Raw genomic sequence first — 22,932 nt, 5'->3', positions numbered from 1 at the left:
GCAGGAATTATTCAGCAGCGTGAAGATAAGCCAAGCTGCAGCGATGCTGGCTCAGCGCCGCGTCTCCAAGCGTGGGCTGGCTTTTGCTGCTTTGATCTCTCGGGCAGATGAGCAACAGCTCGGCCTCCACCCCGCTGCTGCCATCAGCACACACCGGGCTCTTTCTTCAGCTGCAGCCCCACTTTCAGCATAAACCAGGCTGCTGGGTCCCAAGATGCAGCCAAGCGGCTTTGGTGGGGCAGAGAGGACAGCCAAGCCCAGCGAGCCGATAAAGGCTCTGCTCACAACCTACTTGCACACATGCATTCGGAAGAAAAATTACAATTATCAGAGCAGCAAAGCTGAAACGCTTTTATTAGAAGCCTTCAGCAGAGGGAGGAGTCTTGCGTGCTGCTGTGTGTGGTGGGAAAAGCACAGGGTCAGACCCTGGCTGCTGCTGGGCTCTCCCATGGATGCCCCCTCCTCCCCAAGCCCTTGTACTTGGGTGGTATTTGCAAAATGAAGAGAAAAAAGAGCAAAAAAAAAATAAGAGATGAGTCCAAAAAGTTGTAGCATGTCCACTGGCATTAATGCTACACCACTGCCCCATCCAGCCCAGCACGGCGGGGTCCCCTTTGGAGACCCCCAGACCTGCTCCATGCCTGGCCCAGGCCATGCCTGGCAGTTTCACACCTACCCTGGGAAGAAAAACCCCCATCTCACCTCCCAGAGCCTTTTCACGTAAAAAATAGATCGTATTTATTGATTACAGTAAGATACATGATTCAGGTGCAGCACCAGCTCTTCCACCAGGCAGCTACACACGCTGTACGCTGACAATACCCATAGGCACGAGACATGTATATTAATCATTTCTATATCTACACAGACAATTTCCTTGGTTATAGAGCAGCCTAAGATACACAAGTGTCAAGTTTTCATGTCCATCAGGTCCTGTGGCAGGTCCTCCTGGCTCGGCAGAGCCCCTCATACCACGTGCCCCACTGGCACATCTGGCCCCATCTCTGAACAGCCCCTGCTCACCCCAATAAAAGTGAAGAACTGTAAAAAACATTTAATGCCGCTGTGGTATCCCAGGCTCCTCGGAAATGAGCTCTTCACCGCTGATTGCAAAGTAAGTTTGGATGCTAGAAGCCCCACAAGCAAACCCACTGATGCCCACTGCCAGGCTGGGGACATGCCCTGGCACACAGCTGTCCCCCAAAACATGGCCAGGCTTCTTGTGGGGTACCGACAGAGCTGGGGCAAGCATCAGACATCCCCTGCTCCTCATAGCACGCCCTCCTCTGCTGAGGGTGACATTTCTGCACCCAAACCCAACCCCCATGGGCCATGCTGGGTCAGCACACAGCGATGGATGTGAATATTGCACTTCTCCCGTCCGTTTGCTCTCTTGTACTTAAAAAAAAAAAAAAAAAATATCCAGCAGAAAGGCAAGAAACTCTCCAGGGAGGAAGCTGGGCTCATCTGAGAGGAAAGCAAGCAGGAGCACGGCAGGGACCGTGTCCCCCGGGCACGCACCAGCCGCAACGCAAGCAGCACCAGGAGCACAGGGAGAAGCGGCAGAGAGCTGCATCTACCAGGGGACCGGAGCTGGGGCGGAAGATGCCACCAGGGAGGGAGTGTGACCAGGAGAGAAAGCGTAAAAAAAAATAAAATAAAATATTACGGGTTTTTTGTGTGTGATTTGACATTCAGAATCGGCCTGCGGACGCAGTCGGAGGGTGCCTGGGCCAGCTCGGGCACTGTAAACAAGGCGATGTATTTTTGCAGCACGCAGTGACCCCTGGGGACACCCCGTCCCGTGCAGGGAGAGGGCTCCCAGCCGAAGGCGACCGTCTCGGACCCTCGTTACAGCAGAGCCCGTTTGCTCGCCGCAAGTCTCGGATCCTAACGCTCCCAAAAGCCACGCGTTAGGTGTGTGCGCTACATGAGGGAAAAAAAGAAGTGTCACTACTGAAAGCGTGGGCCAGGGTCCAGCAAACCCTCCCAGGCAAGGGGGGTGCTGTGCCTGACGCCCAACTCCAGGCCCTGCTCAGCCCCCGAGGCGGCTGGACACAGAGCTGGAGCACGGCAGCAGCCAATGCCCATGTCCAGGGATCCCACCACAGGAGAGCTGGGGTCCCAGGGATGCTCCGCACCTCGGGCTCAGCTCTCCTTCCCCACAAGGCCAGGGTGAGGAGGCAGCTCCACGCTCTCCAACCTGAGCTGAGGTTTCTCTGTTGCTGTAAAAATAAAGTGCTGAAGGGGGGAAAAAACCAAACTGGCACAAAACAGAGCAGTCCCTGTTCCCCGTCCTGAGTGAATGGACGGGGGAATTATGGAAAGGTTGGGATTTTAAAAAAATAAAATAAAATCAAAGTCTACATCCCCAGGATTCCTCACCTCTCAAAGTGACTATTTACAGAGGTGTCGAGGGGGCTGGTTTGCTGTATCACCTGCCCAAAAAGCCCCGAGGAAAGGCACTGCCCCAGCCCGGATCCCACCGCCCCAGCCAGAGCCCAGCACGGGACCCTGCTGCAGGTGGGTGGCCGTGACCTTGAGCAGCCCCATCCTCTCGCAGACCAAGCCCACCGCGCTTCCCAAGAGGAGAGGGGGGAACCGTTCCCAGGGGACCAGGAGCATCCGGTGCCCATGTGCCCCCAGCGTGGCATCCGGAGAGGCCAGAGGGACCAGGGACCATCACTGCACCATGGCACTGGTGCCATTCACAATGGCAGTGGCAGGAGCTGCCAGCTCCACCAGCGCCTCGTACGTCCCCACCACGAAGCCCAGGAAGCCGAAGAGGCTGATGGCGATGTCCTTGGCGATGACGAGGGGGTGCATGCCTTCTGCGTAGTAGGTGGCGATCTCCAGCAGTGGGGGGAAGATGAGAGCCAGGGCGCTGCTGCTGATGGAGCCCACCAGCGAGATGACGATGTCCAGGCGCGGGATGAGGATGGCCAGCACGCCTGGAGAAGGAGCGAAGATGACGTTAGTGCTGCCGGCTCCTGGACAGCAGAGACCCTCCTCCCCTGAGCAAAAGCAACCAAAAACCCACCGCAGGGATGCCCTCTGCCTGAAGCACACCTCTGCCCTTTCGCCCGACACGAGAGCTTTGAAGACGTGACTGCATGGTTCCAGCAACTCCTCCCCAACAAGCAATTAAGCCATCGCATTGAGCTAACGAAGTGCAGCAGGCAGACCAAACCCTTTTTGTCGCCCTGGGCACTGCCACAGTGAGCTCCGGGGCTGAGCGGGACGGGTGCCCCAGGAAGCAGATGCCGCTGGCAGAAGAGCGGCTGCTGGCACCGCTACGAGGGCCAGCACTCCTGCCCCCCACACCTGGGGAGCCGTAAAGCCTCAGAAACCCCATAAAAGCCGGACGAAAAAGCCATCTCCCCCCGCCCTGAATGAATCCGTGCGGTTTGCACGCGTTTAGAGCTGCTCCAGCAGCAGAGCGCCTGCGGCACAGCCCAGGGGAGAACATTTGTTCAGTAAAACCTGCAGCCAAGGAAAATCCCCCTGGGAGACTTCTGACGGCTCGCACTCAGCGGCTGCCAACTCCAGCATGCCCCTGCTCCCCCCTCCTCCTGCTCAGGACCAGGGGAGGATGGTGGGATGGTGCCTTCTCCTTCCACAGAATCACAGAATAGTAGGGGTTGGAAGGGACCTCTGTGGGTCATCCAGTCCAACCCCCCTGCCGAAGCAGGGTCACCCAGAGCAGGCTGCACAGGACCTTGTCCAGGCGGGTCTTGAATATCTCCAGAGAAGGAGACTCCACAACCTCCCTGGGCAGCCTGTTCCAGTGCTCCGTCACCCTCAGAGGGAAGAAGTTCTTCCTCATGTTCTAACCAGCCCACAGCTGCCACCCGCTCTGGGCCCCTCCTGGGGCACCGCAGGGTCAGCGTTTGGGGAGCAGAATTAAAACAAAGGATCACCAAGGTCCCGTTTTGCAGGCGGGACCGGTGCCCCTCAGCACACACGCTGAGCAAGCTCCCCATCTGCAGCAACCCCAGCACTTGAGAGCATCGCTGCTGCTTTTCGGTCAAAGCCCCGAGGAAAAGGCAACCAGAGCTTTGTACAACAGAAGAGCATCCTCCACAAGCAAAGCAGACTTCAGCACTTAACCAAAGTGACCAAGATAAATCAGCTTATTGCTTCAAAAGCTCTGCTTAGAAATAGGAGAAACCTAGAACCATGGCAGCTCCAGCCTCAGTGGAGAAGAGTTGTCTCACGGCTCCTTACCGGAGGGATTTTTTCACTCCCTGGCAAGCAGCTCCAGGCAAGAGAGGCTGTTGGAGCCTCCCTGAGCCAAAGCTCACCCACAGCACCGCAGGAGATGGAAGGCTTGGGAGACTGACAGCGGGCAAAGACACAAACCGGAGATGCTCCTGCACATCCCCACCACTCCAGCCCTGCTGTCATCTGGATAAGCCTAGAGACGAACCATCCCTCCACCACGGGGAACAGCAGCAAAGGTCCCCGCCGAGCTGACCTGGAGGAAGTCCATCCCGGTGCTCAGCCCTGTGCAGAGCCAAAGCAGCGCTCTGCCAGGTCTCTGCTGCAAGCAGCATCCCCGCTCCGCCAGCCTGTGGGGAGAGCGGAGCAGCTGACCACCAGCAGCATCCTCAGCCCACCCCACACTGCTCTTTGGGCTCAAAGCAAACAAAACCATTAACCCCCCTCTGCAACAAGCGGAGCTGAAGCACCAGCTGCAGTCCTCAGCCTCCAGGGGCAACGGTCGTGCTTTCCACAGGTAGGAATTCAAAGGGGTTTGAAGTGTGCTGGTTTTGAAGTCTAAGCTTAAAAGGCACCCGTACACCAAACCTCATCCTCTCTTTGGAAGCCAAAGCCGTGATGCCGGCTTGTTCCGCGGCCACGCAACCACCTGATGAATATTCACGCAACCCCCCTAATTGCTTTTATCCTCGCCGACAGCCACAGCGATCTCTTACATGGAAGGGTAAGGGGAGGAGGTACAAAGGAACCAGCATCCTTCCACCAACACCTCCGCTGCCTCCCCACCCCCGAACGGGAGGGTACAGCCACTGCCGGTGCCCAAAGCCACGCCGTCGCTCCAAGCCTTCGCTTCCCTGGCCAGGCACATCCCAGCACCCTCCGGGAGAGGCTCCCACCCCGCAGGCAGGCTCCAAGCCGACCACAGTGCTGGGGTGGCCAGAGCACATGGTCCAGCACAGCAGGATTTCATCCCTGCACCGTCCCTCCAGCTGTGGGCACTGAGACCGAATGGGTTTCAGGAACTCAGCACGGAGGAGAAGGGGCTTTGCCCACCTCCATTAGTGCAGCGTTTCTGGCCCACCATTAGTGACAACTCAGAGACCGGCAGCACCCTGCTCTCAGCCAGCTCCACCACCCTTGAGTTAGCACCTCAAGCCCAAAGCAAAGCCAGCCGGCATGTGGGGCCAGGTCCCTGATGCTCAACTCTGGTGCATCAGCAGCATCAAGCCACAGAGAAAAGCTCTTCTTCAGCAGATGACGCCTGGGAGCTCAGTCAAGCGTTTCAGCTGTGCTGACAACAGCAAGGATCTAGTCTTCAGGAATTGAAGCCAGCCAAAATCAGATACTCCTGCACCTGATTTGCTCCACACCTTTTCCAAAGGTCCACCGGGTTCGAGCCCGGCAGCCTGCTCCACCAGAGCCTCACTGCAGGCACCAAACGCCACCAAGGGAAAGCGACCATTTGGGGCTGATCCAGCCAGACCTGCCCTGTGGCCACAGGCACGCCGGGGCTTTGGCTATGGGTTGTGTAGCATTGTCAGTTGTCTTCTGCTGTGTCACACACTGCCATGAACACATGTGTACAAGGACACCCATTCCCTTGTGGTCAGTGACCCCTTTGCAGCCATGTCCCCATCACGCAGGCACGAGGAGCCTGGCTGCACGCTGGGGACCCCAGGAGACCCCCTACTGCGAGGGCTTTAGTAGCAGGGCCAGAGGCAGCAGGTGAGGGGCAAAGGCTCTCGGCACCACTGGCCCACGGTGGCAACAGGGGTGTCACGTCCTCATGGGGGAACTCTGACAAGCTGCTTCCTACTCACAGGTCACGCTGACCAGGGCCACCCTGAGGAGCAGGTTGACCAGGCAGCCCCAGCGCTCCGACACCCGGGCGACGAGGGGAGGGATGATGATCTCGGCGGGCACGTAGAACTGCACGGCGTAGGTGATGAAAATCCCGAAGGAGAAGAGCAGCTTGACAGCTTGGTACAGCCTGCAAATGAGAAGGAGGAGACCCAGTGAGACACACTCTTGCTCCAGTCGCTGCAGCACCAACAGCAGAAAGCAGAAGGGGAACGCTCTGCCAAGAAGGAATTCTGTGTCCCAACAGTCTGCCCTCCTGAACACTCTCCTGGAAAATTCGGGGTGATGCATTCAATCCACAGAGACCTTTCTTGGGCAAGAAATAGCAAGGAGACAGAGCAACCTCTAAGCCAGGGCAACCCACGCCTAATCAGAGGTTTTAGTCCTGGCTTTGTGCAAGAAATCATAGAATTATAGGTTGGAAAAGACCTCTAAGATCTCAAAGATTTGGATTACTGCTTGGCTTCTGAGCAGGGGGAAGAGGACAGCAATGCTGGGGTAAGTCTGGGCTTACAAAGGAAATGGGATGCAAACGTCACCACCTGCAACTCAACCACCTTCACACAACAGAAAGAGCAGCTATTTTTGGAATGCTGCATCATGCATGTTTGGGGAGAAGACAGTTAAAAGAGCATTTTGGGCGGCGCAGACAGGCTGCAAACAGCACCTCAGGCTCACCCCGAGTCAGATCTCACCACGTCCCTGATCCTACAGTGCTGCGGCAGTGGGGCAAGCGCGGCTGCAGGGAAGAGCCTGCTGCAGGGGCCCACAAAGCCACCTCCCAGCCCCGTCTCTGTCTTGAGCTCCCTGACAGCAGAACAAGCCTCTCCCAAAGAGAAGTGGTATCTAGTTACATCACATATGGTCCTACCAGTTCCCCAACTCAAGACATGCTGACCAAGGAGGAAATATGGGTCCTGGCCATACCACTGATGTAAATACGAAGTAGATCCAAGCTGAGGAAAGTATCTGACTCCTCCTGCCCTCGTACACCCCTTTACCTTCTTCAGGCCGAAGCCAGTGTCCCTCTGTACGCTGGCTGTCAGCATCCAGCTGCTACAACAACAGCCTCAAACCAGAGAAGTCCAAGTATTCACATGCAAGACAACTTTGAACATGAGTGGCAGAATCTGGTGAAGCCAAACACCTCCCACAACAGCAGAGGATGGAGCTGGGGATCACCTAAGCAAATGGGACATTACGCAGGTCCATGGGACCAGATCAGAGACATTCGAGGTTGTGGCCAGTATCAGCCTGAAGCCACTTTACCATCTTTAAAAGAGCAGGGTGATCAGGGAGAGGTCCCACTGCCTAGCAAGAAGAATCATATCCACCTTCAGGAAGGATGAGGGAAGCTACAGGCTCATCAACCTCACCTCAATCCCCAGAAAAGTATGAGCTAAGTCCTCCTGGCATCCACTTCCAGGCACATACTGGACAGGGTGAACAGCCAGCAGGGATTTGCCAAGCGCCTATCACACAAATATCCTAATTGGTGACCTGGATGAGCTCTCAGCGACCCAGAGCATGCCCTCAGCAAGTACACAACAAGACCGAAATGGAGAGAATGGCTGACATGCCTTCGAGTGGGACGTAAACAACGCGGTGGCACTGGCAAAGTTCAAATGCAAACACAAAAATCCCACACGTGGGAAGGGGTGGGTCCCAGCTTTCTGTCTGGCCAGAACAGAACCTGGAGGTCTTGGTGGGCAGCAAACTCAACATGAGCCAGCAGATGGACCTTGCAGTGACTGAGGTCAATCACATACTGGGCTGTGCTAGCACAAGCATGGCCAGCAGGTTAAGGGCAGGGATTACTCCCCTGTTTGGGGCTTGTGAAGCTGCTTCTTGAGTATTGTATCCAGTCTTGGGACTCCCAGGACAAGACAGACTTTGACTGACCAGAGCAAGTTGAGTGGAGGCTACTGAGATAGTTGGGGCTGGAGCACATGACGTACGAGGAGAGGCAGGGAGACCTGGGCTTGTTCAGCATGATGAGAAGTTTAAGGGGGATGTTATTATTGTCTTCAGCTACCTAACAGGAGAGCACAGAGAAGACAGAGACAGGCTCTTCTCAGAGTTGCACAGCAGAAGAACCAGGGGCAACAGGACAGAGCTGCATCCCAAAAGGGCAGTTAAGCACCAGAACAAAGGCCTGAAGAGGTGGGCAACCTCCCTACTTACTGTTATTCAAAATTTAAGTTGGTGTGGGTGGACCCAATGATCTCATGATGCCCTCTTCAACCTAAATTATCCTGTGATTCCACAGGCAAACTAAAAACAAAGCTATTACAGAGTCCAGAGTGCGCCCACTCACCCACAGATGACTGAGTGCACAGCAGCCTTGAGCCTTGAGCCTTGAGATGTTATTAATAAAAGCCTTGAGATGTTATTAATAAAAGGCCTTGAGCCTTGAGATGTTATTAATAAAAATTACAGAATAAGGTTGGGTACCAATCCAGTACAGGCCAGGAACCAGGAGAACATGCTCAAAGGGCATTTTCAGTATCAAGAAGGGGAAGGGTTCAAGTGCTAGTCTTGACTCACAGAAAACATGGGTCCATGCAGGGTCCTGGAGAGACACCACTCTGTCAACCACAGCAACCACCTGCTTAACCTAGAGAGCCACGCCAGGCCATCCCACCAAGCTGCAAGAAACAGCGTACCCTCCTCTGACCGTAAGCTCTGTCGTTACCTACCTCCAACTGGCCATATGCAACCAAACATCTTCCCCCTCACTACAGCATTTCTTCACTCTTCAGATGGTGGGGTGAAGCAACCCTTCCGAGGATGCAAGGAGGAATTTCTGCATAGCAGTGCAGTATTTCAGAGGCCATGGTTAGACCCAGGCACTGGGAACCGACACACTCCTCATTTGAGGAAGCTGCGGTTATAAAGAAATGAGGCTTGAAAGTCCTTAGTCATCCTGCAGCTCAACGATTCCAAACACGTTCACCGAATCTGTTCTAGAGCCCTCCGGGCAATGGCTACAGCCGAGGAAGGATGCAGCATCTCGGCCACAATCCTCGCCTTGTCTCCCACGCTGCAGGCAAACCCCGTGACTTCTCACGCACAGCCCTTATGACCAGCTTCTGCAGCCCGACACGTTTTACTGCTGGGGAGAAAACCCGCAGGCAACGCGGGACGGGCAGAACACTCACTTCACGGGCAAGTCTTCACCCATCGCCTACAGTTTAATGCATGGGAATACAGCAGTACAGACTTTAGCCCAAGTATCCTTTTGCTTCAGATAACCCATTTCCAAGTCCAGTATTTACAGCCTCCATCGACTGTCCTGCCAGGAAGCAGCGTTCTGCTGAGTCACAACCGCAGCACACCTTCCCCGGAGACAGCCCGCAGGAGCCCTGCCGCACACCCGGGCCTCCCCAGGCGCTGCTGCCAAAGGGCCATTCTCATCTCCCTGCCTGAAAAACCCTACAGCTTTTCTTCAGAAAAGTCCTTTGACAGAAAGTGTGGATACTGCTAGAAAGGTGCATTTGAAATCGGATCTTTCAGCAGACTAGCGAGTCATGGAAATCCCACTGCCTTCTTCTAAGAGAACGTCACCCGTTAGAGCAAACGAAGCTGAGATTGCCTGCAGAAGCCCCCGAGCAAAACTACAGCTCAGCAGATGCAGAGCCTGAGAGCCGGATCTGACCTGCTTTCCACCATCAGGAGCAGCAGCTGCATTTCATCCCCTCCACATCTTGCTCCAGCTTGCTGAGCTGGTGGGATTCACACCTACTGTGCTTGGCACGGTGGGATTCACGATGTCCCTACGACACTAGCATGTTTTCCCACCGGCCCCATCCCTCTTCGCTGAGAGCAGGGACCAGGCAGAGCTCCCAGCCCCAACAGGGGACAAGGTGAGGCTCTCAGCAGGAGCAGGACCTTCTGCCCCACCGACACCAACACCCAACAGCTCAACCACTACACAGATCCAGTTTGAATGGAAGTCCACACACTCATACTGAAAGAAACAGAGCAACAGTTAAAGCAAAAACAGGCTCTATTTTTGTTTTTTTTAAACCTTTGCTTTCTTCAGAGCCCCAGCCACGCAGCTCTACAAGGTCAGCACGTGGAAGCCCACTAGTGACTCAAAATCTCAGCCCTGCTCAAAGCCACTTCATCAGGGGGGAAGAGGCAGCAAGCCATGCTGCATGGTGTTGGGCAGCTGCTAACAGCAGAGAGGATGGACTGGGGAGGGGGACAGGCACCCCCAGCTCCCATTCTCACTCTGGTCTCTTGCAGGATTTCAAGCCATCAGAGACATCAAAGAGAAGCTGTTGAACTTCAGAGTGTTCCTAGGCAAACCCAGAGAAACTGTGTTGCTGCTGGACGGCTTTCCAAGCAGCCTTGTGGCATCAAAGCCAGCCCTCAGCCGCGCACCGAGGCGCAGGAGATGCTGCCGTGCGATCAGTACCTCAGCAGAGCTTCTCTCCAGCTCCTTCTCGCCTGCCAGCACCACCTCCTGCCACAGACACCCCACAGCAGCGTGTCACAAGAAGCAACGGAGATGGGTTCTTTTCAGGACTTTCTCAAATAATCCCAAGCAGAGCACGCTGGAAAAGGCATTCGTCCTCAACATTTGCATGCTCCACAGTTCCTGTCCCAAAGGCAAGCGCCAACGGCTTGCATTTCTCCTCCGGGATGACTATGGAGCCGTGACACTGAGCAACCGCTCGCCCCCAGGTACAGACCAGCTGCTGCAGCAGCCACCAGCCCCAGCAAGAGGAGAAGCAACCCTGCTGGGTAAGCAGGTACGGGGTCAGGCCACGTGTGTTTCCACCGGGCTCCAGCCAGCGACCGGAGCATCTCAGGAGGCCTTGATGGATCCCAGAAGAGGACAGACGGGTTTGGGGAGCTGCACAGCTCAGAGCCCACGGGAAGGAAAGGGGTATCCTCACGGAACCAGCGCTCACAGGCAAAGTGTTCGCTCAAGCACAACAGGCACAACACGGAGCCCAGGAGTGGGAGTTTAAGCTCCGGAGCTGCAAACAAGCAACACAACCCACGTGTGGAGACATCACAGCTCACCCTCTCTGGGAGCTCCCAGCTTTGGGTTTAGTTTTCCATATGCTTTGTTTTGGGAAGAGAAGCAGTTTTTGCACTGTTCAACAACCTTCCGATACGGCTGCACGGAGGTTATGTTCAACATCTTCCAGCCAGAGTGCTGCTTAGCCCAAAAAAAGACACAGCAAGGCTCCAAGAAAAAGGCAGGAGCTGCACCTACCCAGGCAGGGACCACCATGGACCCCGAGGAAGCAGCCTGAGCTGCAGAGCCAAGACCAAGCTCAGACACTGCAGCAATGAGCCTCACCACTCTTGCCATCAGACAACCCTTGACAAGCTCCTTTGGACGGTGTGGCTACAGCACGGTCAATCCTTCCCCAACCTCACCCAGATTAGTCCTGCTAAGGAGGGATGTCCCCCCGCTGCCCCCTCTCCTGCTCCCTGGCCGGGACCCTCGTCCCTCGCCCCCCACGACTCACCAGCAGTTGGGCAGGTTGAGCGTTACGCTGGCCTGAATGTTCGCCCCGAAGCGCAGGTACCCCAGCACGCTCAGGCTGATGTACAAGATGGTGACAATGGTCATCCCCACGTAGAGGATGACTGGGAACTGCCGGGGGTTCTTCATCTTGTTTTCCAGAGGCAGTACCTGGGAGAGGAGGAGGAGGAGGATGACTACAGAGCACAGGTTGCCCCCGCTCCTCTGCACCCCTCAGCCCTAGAAAGCAGGAGGGGCAGCCCCATGGCCCTTGCCCTAACGCAGGGACCTGCTCCCTCCCCTTGGCAGGAGCCGTGCCCACTGGTGCCTTGGGGCGATGCCATTCGCCCCATACCTTGGCTGCACTACACTCTGCACCCCAAAACAGCATGGCCATGCCCACTGGGACAGGCTCATCACTAATAACTGTCTTCTTATCCCCAGCAGACCCTGGAAAGACCAAGACATTTCTCCTCTCCTATGAAGTTTGTCCAGACAGATTTCAACCAGGCAGGACAAAGGAAAAAAAACGAAGGACAGAAGCAAGTCCCTCACATCTGTACTACCAACACCTGCTTTCAAATATAGGACTTCAGCAAACATTTTTATATCTCTCCTTGGGTGGTGGGGATTTCAAGAAGAGACAGAGTGGCAGAGCTGGTGAGGAGGCAGGACCAGAAAAAGCATTTGTTTGCATCCCCACCTCCAAGTCATGCAAGCAAGAGAGCATTTGTGCCTCACTGCCCGCAAGAGCCCTCTGCCTTGCGCACAGCATGCAGTAAACACTCCTCCTGTAACGGATTTGGCCCTCTCCAGCCCTATGTTTACACAGCCAGCTTATAATAGGAGATGAAAACATTTTTTCCTCCTTTGAAGGGAGCTCCCAGAAACAACCCACAACATCTTAGCAAGCCCTTAAGCTCTGCAATCACCCACCCAGCTTTTCTCACAGACACAGCCGGCCTATTTAGAGCATTTTTCACGAGAGGCACAAGCAAATCGAGCCCCAAGCAGACTGGGGCCATGCAGTTGCCAGGCGGGGGTCACAGGACCTCGGCATCAGGGTGGGAAGGAACAGATCATGGTTCTTTGTGTCATGCTTTTTGCCCTCCCCCTCAGGCAGGCAACAAGAGTCAGGACGATTCCTCCTCTGCAGGTCAGCCAAGCGAGCCCAAGGCAGCTGCCAGTGCGATTCCCAGCAGAGCCCACCCTACGGCCAGATACAGCCACCTTCAAAGCGGCAACCAACCTCCTGAGGTTTGGAGCATGTGCTCCTCCAGCCTCAGATGGAAGCAACAGGGTTTGACCCAGGAGATAGCCTGGAGGTTGAAGCTAACAGCATCATCCAGAATTTAGGCTACCGTCGGAGAAGTTCATCTGCAAAGCCAGCTGCCACGCAGAGCAGGTGCTGCGGCAAGCCCCAGCACGGGCTGAGCCTCCCGCGCAGGCAGCCCCGCCGCCACACGCCAACTTACCACCCCGATGCCTTCGAAAGCAAAGATCGCCGTGCCAAAAAACAGGGGGTAGGTCTTGAAGGTTGCTGCTAGAGGCAGGTCACTGGGATCAGGAATGTCCTGGAAAAAAGCCCACACAGAGTTCAGACGCAGGGAGGACCTGGCTTGCTCTCACCGCTCCCTGTTGCAGCCCCACGCTGCAGGGAAAGCCCTGCGGAGCAGAGGGTAACCAGCATGCCCACGGGAGCAAGCAGCACCCCACGGGGTGCAAATGTCCCACCACCAAGCTCCCCCTGCCCGCCAAAGCATGGGGCATCACAGGAGTGACAGAGGAGAGCCGATCCGGCTCGGCCCCGCACATACCCTGACAATGTACTGGTAGATCATGATGAGGCTGCAGAGCATGGCCACGTTGGCCAGCATGGAGAAGACAGACAGGACCTTGAGATTCTGGATGAACGTGAGCAGCACCACAAAAGGCAGCAGGGAAAGCATGAAGAGCCGGGAGTCCATGGTGGGAGTCATGGTCACCGTCCTGTTTGAGTTGCAGTCATTGGTGGTCCCATTTGCTGCAGATATGACCTGGAGAAGCACAGGAATGCTTGATGAACCCCATCATGCAGGTCAGATTCAATGAACTTGGCACCCCATCCCACGTGGGTCAGACTGCTACCCCAAAAGCTCACTTCCATACACAGCTAGTCGATTAAAACCAAAGCAATGCAGCTTTTCAGGTAGTTTTGAAGCAAATCCCTGTTACCTTGGCTAGGAGCAGAGGTGGGACTAGCTACAGCATCTGAGCCCAGACAGCAAAACCTGCCCGAGCCCAGGCATGCTGAGCACGCGAACCCGGCAGCCAAGTGCACCGAGGGCAGAGGTTGGTTTCTGCTGCCCACGTGGCAAATTGAGAAGAGAGGAAAGAAGCATTAAGTGCTATTTCCTCAAAGGTCCTTTCCCTCTTGCTGTACCACTTTACATTCAACGTCACAAACCCCTTCACCCAGTGCCCTGTTCCCTTGCAAGGAAGCTACTGTTGGCCCCCAGCTTTGCTTTCTTCATGGGAAACCATCCCTTCCTTGGGGTCTTTCATTCCAAAGGCGCTCCGGGGCCATGCGCTCACCTCTAGAGACAGTTCTGCTCCAGGAACCAGGTGGCTGAACCATCCCTCAAAAGAGCACGGGCACGCTGTGGATCACCAATACAACCACAACCAGGCTGGTTTGGGTACCACGTGCTGTCTGGCCACTACAGCAAAGGGCTACCCGCAAACTAACTTCACCTGCTCCAGAGCAAGTCCTGCCCCAGAGGAGAGGTTAAAGAGGGCAGCACAAAGCCATGCACTCCCGGGGCAGTGCTGCTTGAGCCCCAGCCTGCCCTGCTTGCTCCAAAGTCATTTTCCAAACCAAAGCTCTGCCCAGCACAGCAGCACCTTGCCTGAGGTATCACCTGTAACATCGCTCCCCATCGAGCGTGCTGCTCCCCACCACAAAAAGAAACAAGCAACACTCCCCACTCCCCATCCAAAAAATTCCAAAACTGAAGCCAAGGGGGTTCCCAGCTGTGGCCTAAAATGGGTTGGATTAGCAGGTTTCTGCAAATTTCCCTTGCAGCTCGAGCCAGCCTTCAGTCTCCACTGCAAGAGGCCGAGCAGAAAGAAGCCCACCTTGAGACGGCAGCGAGGGGCCATCTGCAGGGAGCAGAGGGCCAGCAGCAGCCTGGCCACAGGCACACAACCTCCTCTCTCCCAGTCTCGGGGCTGTTGGCATCAGATCACTGGCACTCAACTCTTTACTCCTCCCAGCCATCCCACGGGGCAGCACAAAGAGAATCTCCTCGGCTGCTGCTCCCGGAGCAGAGGCAGAGCCTGTTCATCCCCTGCCACCCACCAGCAGAGCCCCCTCACTCCCCCAGGAACCACCTCTGAAGCTGACGGGAGTACGCAAGGGCTGCCAAAGGGCACGGCAGCACCTGCAAGGCATCAAGCCGCTGGAGGCTGGGAACAGGGATTTGTTATTCCCAGGTTCTCACAGCACGGGAGCCAGCCAAGCGGTTCAGGGTTTCTGTTTATTTCATCCCTATGCCTGGCAGAAGGAAACTCTTTCCCTAAAGATGTAATTAAGCTCCACGGCCACAGGATGAGGCAAGAAACTGGAATGCAAACAGGTCCAAGAAAGGCAGGAGAGGTTCACAGCAGGTCCCGATACCCATTGTACGTTACCACCTACACAGAGTATCAATAATCCAATTAACTGAGGTGGGCAGGACATCAAAGGCACAGTCCCTCTGCTGTCACCATGTTCCTGCCTTCCCTAGCCAGGAACATCCCCCACTTCCCCTGGGTGACACGGATGGCTCCAGCACCTCCGCACGCAGAGCAAACTTGCAGGGACTCTCAGACAGATCTGCCCTGTCTGAACGAGAAAACCGATCCTCCAAAATACCCAGACAGAGGAGCAGTATCTCCCCGAGCAGCATCAACTCAGAAAGTGGACCTTTGGTGGAGATCAGGGTCGTGACACAGAAGCTAAGAACAACCCAAGTGCCTCCACACCCCCGCCTTGCTCACGGAGCAGGGAGTAAGTCTAACCTGTTTCAGATTGTCAGCCAGAAAGACGAAGTACACGCAGCAGAAACCCAGCTGAGTGATGATCAGGAAGAGCCCCACTACACGCCTAGAAAAGAAACCAGACCGTTTGTTAGCCAGGCCATACAGAAATAAAAGCCCGCTTGGGCTGCTCGAGGGCTGCACTGCAGCGATGCTGCTCTCCACAGGGGTTGAGGTGCGCAGGTCACAGCACGCCCAGGTCTCTTCTCTGCGATGCTCAGTAAAGAGGACCATATCTCCATCTAACCTCCCAGACATCAGGCTCTCCCATCTCCCCCTCCCAACCTCTCCATAGGGTTGGGACCACCTCAGTCAGGAGGAAAGTTCAGCATCTCCAGTCTGCTGCTGAATTGTCACAGCTGGAGACAACGCTCCCCAGACACAGGAACGGGTGGACGTTCCCAGCATCTGACGTGCAATGGGATCGGTGCGATGTGATGGGGGACATCCACAGGCTGGCAGCATCCCCGGGGGCAGCCATTAGCCATGCTCAGTGTCTAACAAGGCAGCCAGCACTGCAGTACGTGATATTTACCCCTTTGTTATGCTGCAGACACTCACCTCTCCCACCCCTTTAGTAGAAGCCACATCTGGATGGGGACAGGACTGGCTCAAAGACCTTAACATTACCCCCCAGGGCACACTGAGCACTCAGGGTAGGTGAGCCAGAGAACATTTTATGTCACTTGTGCTCATCTGCCACAGCAGCTCAGGGACCAGCCAGCTCCTCTGCAGCATGCACTGGACTTGAAGACAAGTCCCCTGCCTGGAAGAGGGGCAGAGGTACCTTCCCCAGACAGCATGCGTCCGCAGCCACGCGCTGGGAGTCGACTCCAGCCCATACATCACGGCACCCCCGTAGTCCACAAACTGCTTCTGGAGCCTGTCCAGAGAAGAAAGAGAGAAGGGACGTCACATCAGTCCCATCTGCTGGTTCCCAAGGCAAATGATGACATTAATGGGAAAACAGTTCCTGTGCAAAAGCCCAGCAGCAGTTCCCGACCGAGGCTTTGACACAGGCAACTTGCTGCTGGGAGAAAAACCACAGGGCTTGTGGGGAGGAAAGGAAGAGCCGCAGGAGCAGCAGTGCCGAGACGCGGAGATGCTCCTTACCTGTTGCAGAAGTGATGGGCGCATCTCACCAGGATGCCCATGCAGTGCACAGCCACGACTCCCATCACCAGCAGGCTCACAGGACCCAGCTGCAGGGGAAGAGAGGGGGAAGGCTGCACTCTGATGGCCAAAGGCAGAGCTGCACGATGGGTTTTGCCGCCAGACAAAACCCCACGGGCTCGGTGAGCTGCACGGGAGCTCGGGTGCTGCTCCCCGGATCCAGCCCCCCAGGACCGAGTAACCCCGCAGAGAGCCACGAGCTTGGCAGGAATGATGCAAAAGCAACAAGCTGGGGCAGTTTGGGTGCAGCAAAGCGCTTCCAGGATTGTTTTTCGAACTAATCTTGCACACCATTATTACACAGGGGACAAAGAGGTCGTGGTGTGGACAAAGAAAGGAAGTTTTCTTTTTTAATTATTTTAATGTTTCAGTCTGGGCAATGGGAACGCTGCATTGGTGGGCGCAGAAACACAGCGCAGAGCAGCGAGGTGCCCCCACCACTCACACGGACGGCGGTCGCTGGGGCACGATACAGACACAGAGGAGCTGAGCACCAGGACAGAAGGGGGGGGGGAGATGTGACGGGGTCAGGGGCTGCTGTTTGACCTCCAAGCACGACCTCAGCCCTCAGACAGCAAAGCTGCATCACATCCATCGACCTCGACACGGCCAGAGCTGCGAGGCTGGGCCAGCCCACGCGAAACCCCGCAGAGGGAAGCACACCACCATCTCCCATCACCAGCCTTAACCGCTGACCGACGGGGCTCGTTACGTGCGTGCTGTGCTCGTAGCACCCTCAGGAGACACACAGCCCGCTCAGCACGGACCGGCTGGGACAAATCAAGTGGAGGCCAAGGAGTGTTTTGGGAGGCAGGGGCTGATTCCAGAGGGGTAGGGAGGTAACACTCAGCTGGGTGCAGGGGCAGGGACCCAGAGCCCTGCCTGACCCCAGCAGAGAAAACCGCAGCCCCAGCTCGCTGAACTCCTTGAGACCACCCAGCACAACCCAGGAGCAGCAAGAACGGTCTCAGCAGCAAACGAAGCAAGCCACAGAGCCCAGGGTGCAAAAGCTTGCAAGCCACCGGGCACCCACAGGCGTCTTGGCAGGGAGACAAGCCAGTGCGCCCCGAGGCTGCTCTGCCCCACGGGCAGCAGCGGGGTGAGAGCCACCTTACCAGGATGCCAGCGTTCTTCACAGCCAGAGGCAGCCCCAGCAGCCCCGAGCCAATATTCCCCTTCAGGAGGTGGATCAGGGTCTGGTACCACCTGAGGGAGAGAAGATGCAGAGATGACCGTCGGCAGATGCCCGCAGCCGGACCACGCACAGTCTCAGCCCTCGGCGCATCCTGCCCAGGGGTCCAGGCACCGCTCTGAGCTGCTGCGGCAAATGTGGAGGTCCAGATCAGTCCCCTGAACCCAGCTCAGCCCAGTGGCACTGGGGAAGGACGAAAGGCAGAGATTCAACAAATAGACTTTGGGTGGGCATCTGCAAAACCGGCTTCCAGGCAAAACCCAGCACGAGCGCAGCTCAGCACCAAGGGGCTGCACAAGAAAGTCTCCGAGCTGAAGGAATCGGTCTCCCACAAGCAGAGACAGCATCCTCTGCCCACCTGGATGAATAAGGCATGAGGAACCCCCAGGGTATGGCTGCAACATGCCCAGGTATCCTCTGAAGCTGGACATGCTGTCTACTCGCCACAGCTCCCCAACAAACCTAGGTGAAGACAGTGAACACTGTGAACAGCATCAAAGACTGCCCGCTGCCAGCCAGCCCAGCTCCACCAGAGAGTGGAGAGCCACGCTGGGGCAGTCACAGAATCATAGGTTGCAAGAGACCTCTAAGATCATCAAGTCCAACCATCACCCCAACACCATCATCCTACTAAACCACGTCCCGAAGTGCCAAACCATGTCCTGAAGTCGCTCACTTGATGCCAGCATCCCATGGAGGCAGGACCACAGCTCTGCCCTTGCCACCCCTTGGAGGGATGCCCCATAAAACCACGGCTCCACCATCCTCCAGCAAAGCCAACAGGCAGCAAGGAGCCACCGTTACCTCCTCCATCCTCCTCGGGTGCTGGGCCAGCCCGGGAGGGAGGGAGGGAGGGAGGGAGGCTTCACTCACGTTGTCCCGTTGGTCTCCCCGAAGCGCTGGTAGGACTCGGGGTGGGCGAAGCCGTTCATGCCGCCGGGCGGGCTCCCCTCCGGCGTGACATCTGTGGAGCTGTAGTCGTTGTAGTCCTCGCTGCGGAGGCGCCGGGTGGACATGGTCCCTGTGGAGGGAGCTGTGTTAGGGGTGCCCAGCTCAACACCCCCATTCTCAGGCTCCTTGGGGTCAGCCATCGCGCAGAGGCACCAGCTCCTACTGCTGGAGCAAGGTGTTCTCCAGGGCTTTTATACAGCAACACGCTCCCGCCCAAGCAATGACGAAGCCGGCATGTCCCAAGGTCAAAGATGCATGGTATGTTCCCACTGGCTCTTCCTGCAGGTTCATGCCCCCGACTCGGGCACACCCAGGCGGGAAGGGGTCAGGATCCCGCAGGTAGAGCCCGGATGCAACCCACTTCACATCAGGCAAGGGACCTGTGCATCCCTGCTCGAGGGTTGGCAAAGGTGGCACCTCAGCCGCAGGCAGCGGGCAGGGAGGGACACGCTGGCAGCGCGTCCCCAGCCCTGGCACTCGGGACCGGGGCTGATGAGGACAGCCAGGAAAGAGCAACCACTTTTAGCCCACACACAGTTTGCTGCAAGGGGACAGCTTGCTCTTGCCAGGGAAAGGAAAGTTTCCCAACTTCCCCTTTTGTTAAAAAATTGAAGACTTTTCATTAAAAAAAAAAAAATTTAGAAATTGATTATGCTCCGTTGGGCGGGAGCACAGCCCACGTGCCGGCAGCAAACCGCCCGCCCCAAAGGTTTCAGAGCCACAGGATTAAGCAGCTTCGCGGGACGAGGCACCTGCACAACCTGGAGCTCCTGCTCCAGCGAAAACCCCGGCAGGGTCCTGCAAGCCAGCAGCACAGGCACACGGCCTCACCAAGGACACAAACCCTGGTGACGCAAACCAGTCGGCTGGTTTAATTCCCACACGTGCCCTGAATAGCTCCGGCTGCTCCCACCTCAAAAAAACCCCTTCCCTCCTCCTGCCCCCCAGCACCCCGACTGCCCACCAGGAAGGAGCACGGGAGGCACGGAAATTATCTACTGGCCTCCTGACACACAGCCTGGCGATTCGGTCTCTGTCCCCGGGCTCCTCTGGGTGTCACCGCCCCGGGCATCACCCAGCAGTCCCAGTGCTTCCCACCCCGTCCCCCAGCACCGGTGGGGAGCCGGCGCAGGGCTGAGCGGAAGCAGCAGAGAAATATCGCTACCGCAGCCAGGCTCGTTTCCTGCCGGAGGGCTCCGCGGGCACCCACCGGGTCACGCCAGCACTCGCACGATGCGGCCCTGGCACTGACCTAAACATCTGCCCCTGCACGGAAAGCTCAGCCCGGGCTGCTGGGGTCCTGCTTCGCCCCCAGACCCCACAGCCATCCCCCTCTCCCCAGCACCGCTCTCTGTAAACCCGGCTGCTACGTGCAAAACAAACAGAATCACAGAATCACAGAATTTTCGGGGTTGGAAGGGACCTCTGTGGGTCATCTAGTCCAACCCTCCTGCCGAAGCAGGGTCACCTACAGTAGGCTGTAGAGGACCTTGTCCAGGTGGGTCTTGAATATCTCCAGAGAAGGAGACTCCACAACCTTCCTGGGCAGCCTGTGCCAGGGCTCTGTCACCCTCAGAGGGAAGAAGTTCTTCCTCGTGTTCAGCTGGAGCTTCCTCTGCTTCAGTTTGTAAACAACAAACAAACAAACAAAAGCCAAGAGCTGCAATCGCTGGCAGGGCCCGGCCTTGCAACCCGCAGGGAAACAGGGAGGAAGGGGTTTTGCTCAATTCTTGGCGCTTCCTCCAGATCCCAGCTGCTCCGGAGCCGTTACACGGGCCACAGCGTCGCCCAGCAGCATTGCATTATTTCTTGCAGCAACGGGCAACGCCGGCAGCGGAAAGCAGGGCCGGTCTATCCCGCACAACGCCAGCGTCCGGAGCCGCCGGCAGCCCGCGCATCACTCCCGCCCAGCCTCCGCAGCTGGGCCCCATCCCCGTGCCCTGAACCGGCTCCGCGGCGGGCAGGGCGACCCGGCGAGGCAGGGACCGGGAAGAGCAGTGGCGGTAGTTTACACAAGGAAAGCTTTAGAAACTGCTTGTCATCGGTGACCGGCCCGAGGGTCAGGGGAGAGGCTTGGGAGGCTTTGCCAAGCACCGCGGGCTGGTAGCAGGCAAGGACGGCAGGCAGAGCAGGTGCCAGGGTTGGGTCAGGCATGGATACCCCTCCCCAAAGATGGCCTGCAGGCCAGCTGAAGTACCCAGCAGTGACGTCCTCCAGATACAACACAACATGGTTACATCAGTCTGCTCGATCGTGCCCTGTGATTTTTTTTTCCCCCCCCAAGCAGGCCCGGCTGCTTTTTGCGCTGAAGAGCCAGGGAGATGTGTTCATCATGACTTGTCTTCTTTGCGTCTGGATGAAAGGTTGCATAGCAGCAGGGACAGAGCACTCGGCTCCCCCGCCACCAACAAGAAGAAGCTGCAGAACTTGTCTCATCCACCCAATGAATATTTCAAACCAAAGCAAAACCCCACTACGTTGCTGCCTCGTCATTACAAAGAGCAAAGACAGGAACAGCCACGCTCGGTGTCCACTTTCAAACTGACTCCTCAGCCACTTTTCACAGCAGTTTGTCCCTCAGAGTGACACTCCAGAAGTCAAAAGCAAGACGCAACTTGCCGCTGACCCCGACAGCTCTCCCCAGCCGAGCAGGGGCTGCGTGCAGAATGGGTGACATGAAATCATCCAGAAAACTGAGCTGCACAGCAAAACTCACCGCCAATTCCCATCATGTGTCTTGAATCCTTTATTTCCAAGGCTCTGCTTGTAACCCAGCCCAGCGTGACACACGGGAGAGCCAGCACTGCCAGACCCCCCTCCCACCTTGCCCCGTTCCCCTGCCCGCAGGGAGGCTGCGGTCAAGCCCTGTCCCCAGGCCGCATTTCCAGCACAGCCTGGTCCCCCCAGCCCAGCTGCTCAGCACAACCCCCCCCAGTCCCCACAGCTCCAGCCCCCCCTCCAACCTGCAGGCCCCCCCCAGCACGGCTGCACCCCACAGAGCGCAGGGCTCCCTGCACCCTCCAGCTCGCCCTCCCCGCAGTGCCACACAGCACCCTGCACCCTTACCAGCACCTCACAGCCTGCTGCACACTTCGGGGGGACTGTGCCCCCCCCGACACCCCCAGGGGACCCCCTCGGGCTGCCAGCATCCCCGCAGGCACCACCAGCACACATCCCTGGGTGCCCACGCAGGCCCCAGACAGACCATAGACTCGTGGGGGCTCTGGGTACCCTGAGGTCCCCCTGTAAGCTGCCAGAACACCCAGGGACCTCTGGGCACCCCTGTAAGCTGCCAGGAACCCCGGGGACCTCTTGACACCCCTGTAAGCTGCCGGGAACCCCCGGGATCTCTGGACACCCCTGTAAAGCTGCCAGGACCCCTCTGCACCCACTCAGGCTCCGAGTATCCCCCCCCCACACACACGCATATACGGGGTACCAGCACCCCTAAGCTCCCCCGAGCACCCGCGTGGGCTGCCAGCACCCTTCTGCACCCCCGAGCCCCCACGCCTGATGCCAGCCCCTCCCCCCCGGGACCTCCGGGCACCCACGCACGCTGCCGGCAGGACCCGAGCACGCCCCTACACACCCGGCCACCCCGAAGGGCTGTCAGTGACACCCCCCCCCACCCCGGGCCCTGTCAGCGCGCCCAAGCTGCCCCGAGCACCCCCGCACGCTGCCAGCTCTCTCCCGCACCCCCGGGCACCCACGCGGGTGACGGCCTCCCCGGGAACCCCGGGGAACCCCCGCACGCTGCCAGCCCCGTCCCGTCCCCCCTCGGTTCCCCCGCCACGCCCGGGCCCCGAACCCCCGGCCCCGCACCTCGCCGCCGGCCCCGCTCCCTCGGCCGCGCCGTCACGTGACGGCCGGCTCAGCTGACCGCGGCGCCCGCGCCTGCGCACGGGGAGCGGTGAAGGCGAGGGGCGGGGCTGGGCACTGCGGCGCCGCCTGGCGGGCGCGGCGGGGCCGCTGGGACGAGTGGGGCAGA

At 57.5% G+C, this 22,932-nt stretch overlaps 1 protein-coding gene across 2 annotated transcripts; it reads right to left on the bottom strand.

The window, feature by feature from the left end:
* Nucleotides 1-737: 737 nt before the first annotated feature.
* Nucleotides 738-22,837, bottom strand: LOC104336759 (proton-coupled amino acid transporter 1). Of its 2 annotated transcripts, XM_075441736.1 has the most exons (11): nucleotides 22,767-22,837; nucleotides 18,867-19,014; nucleotides 17,917-18,007; nucleotides 16,742-16,830; nucleotides 16,416-16,511; nucleotides 15,611-15,695; nucleotides 13,387-13,605; nucleotides 13,045-13,143; nucleotides 11,574-11,740; nucleotides 6,042-6,211; nucleotides 738-2,951 (listed from the first exon to the last, which is right to left on the bottom strand). In XM_075441736.1, the coding sequence occupies exons 2-11, from the start codon at nucleotides 19,007-19,009 to the stop codon at nucleotides 2,683-2,685; spliced, it is 1,428 nt and encodes a 475-aa protein (XP_075297851.1). In that variant the 5' UTR covers nucleotides 19,010-19,014; nucleotides 22,767-22,837; the 3' UTR covers nucleotides 738-2,682. The 2 variants fall into 2 exon arrangements, with proteins under 2 accessions (XP_075297851.1, XP_075297850.1); XM_075441735.1 differs by lacking the exon at nucleotides 22,767-22,837 and having other exon boundaries at nucleotides 18,867-19,034.
* Between the last annotated feature and the right edge of the window lie 95 nt (nucleotides 22,838-22,932).

Source organism: Opisthocomus hoazin, chromosome 22 (assembly GCF_030867145.1).
Source record: "Opisthocomus hoazin isolate bOpiHoa1 chromosome 22, bOpiHoa1.hap1, whole genome shotgun sequence".
In the NCBI taxonomy this organism is placed as follows: domain Eukaryota; kingdom Metazoa; phylum Chordata; class Aves; order Opisthocomiformes; family Opisthocomidae; genus Opisthocomus; species Opisthocomus hoazin.
The sequence above is the reverse complement of the archived record's forward strand: the minus strand, read 5'-3'. Positions and strand labels throughout refer to the sequence as shown.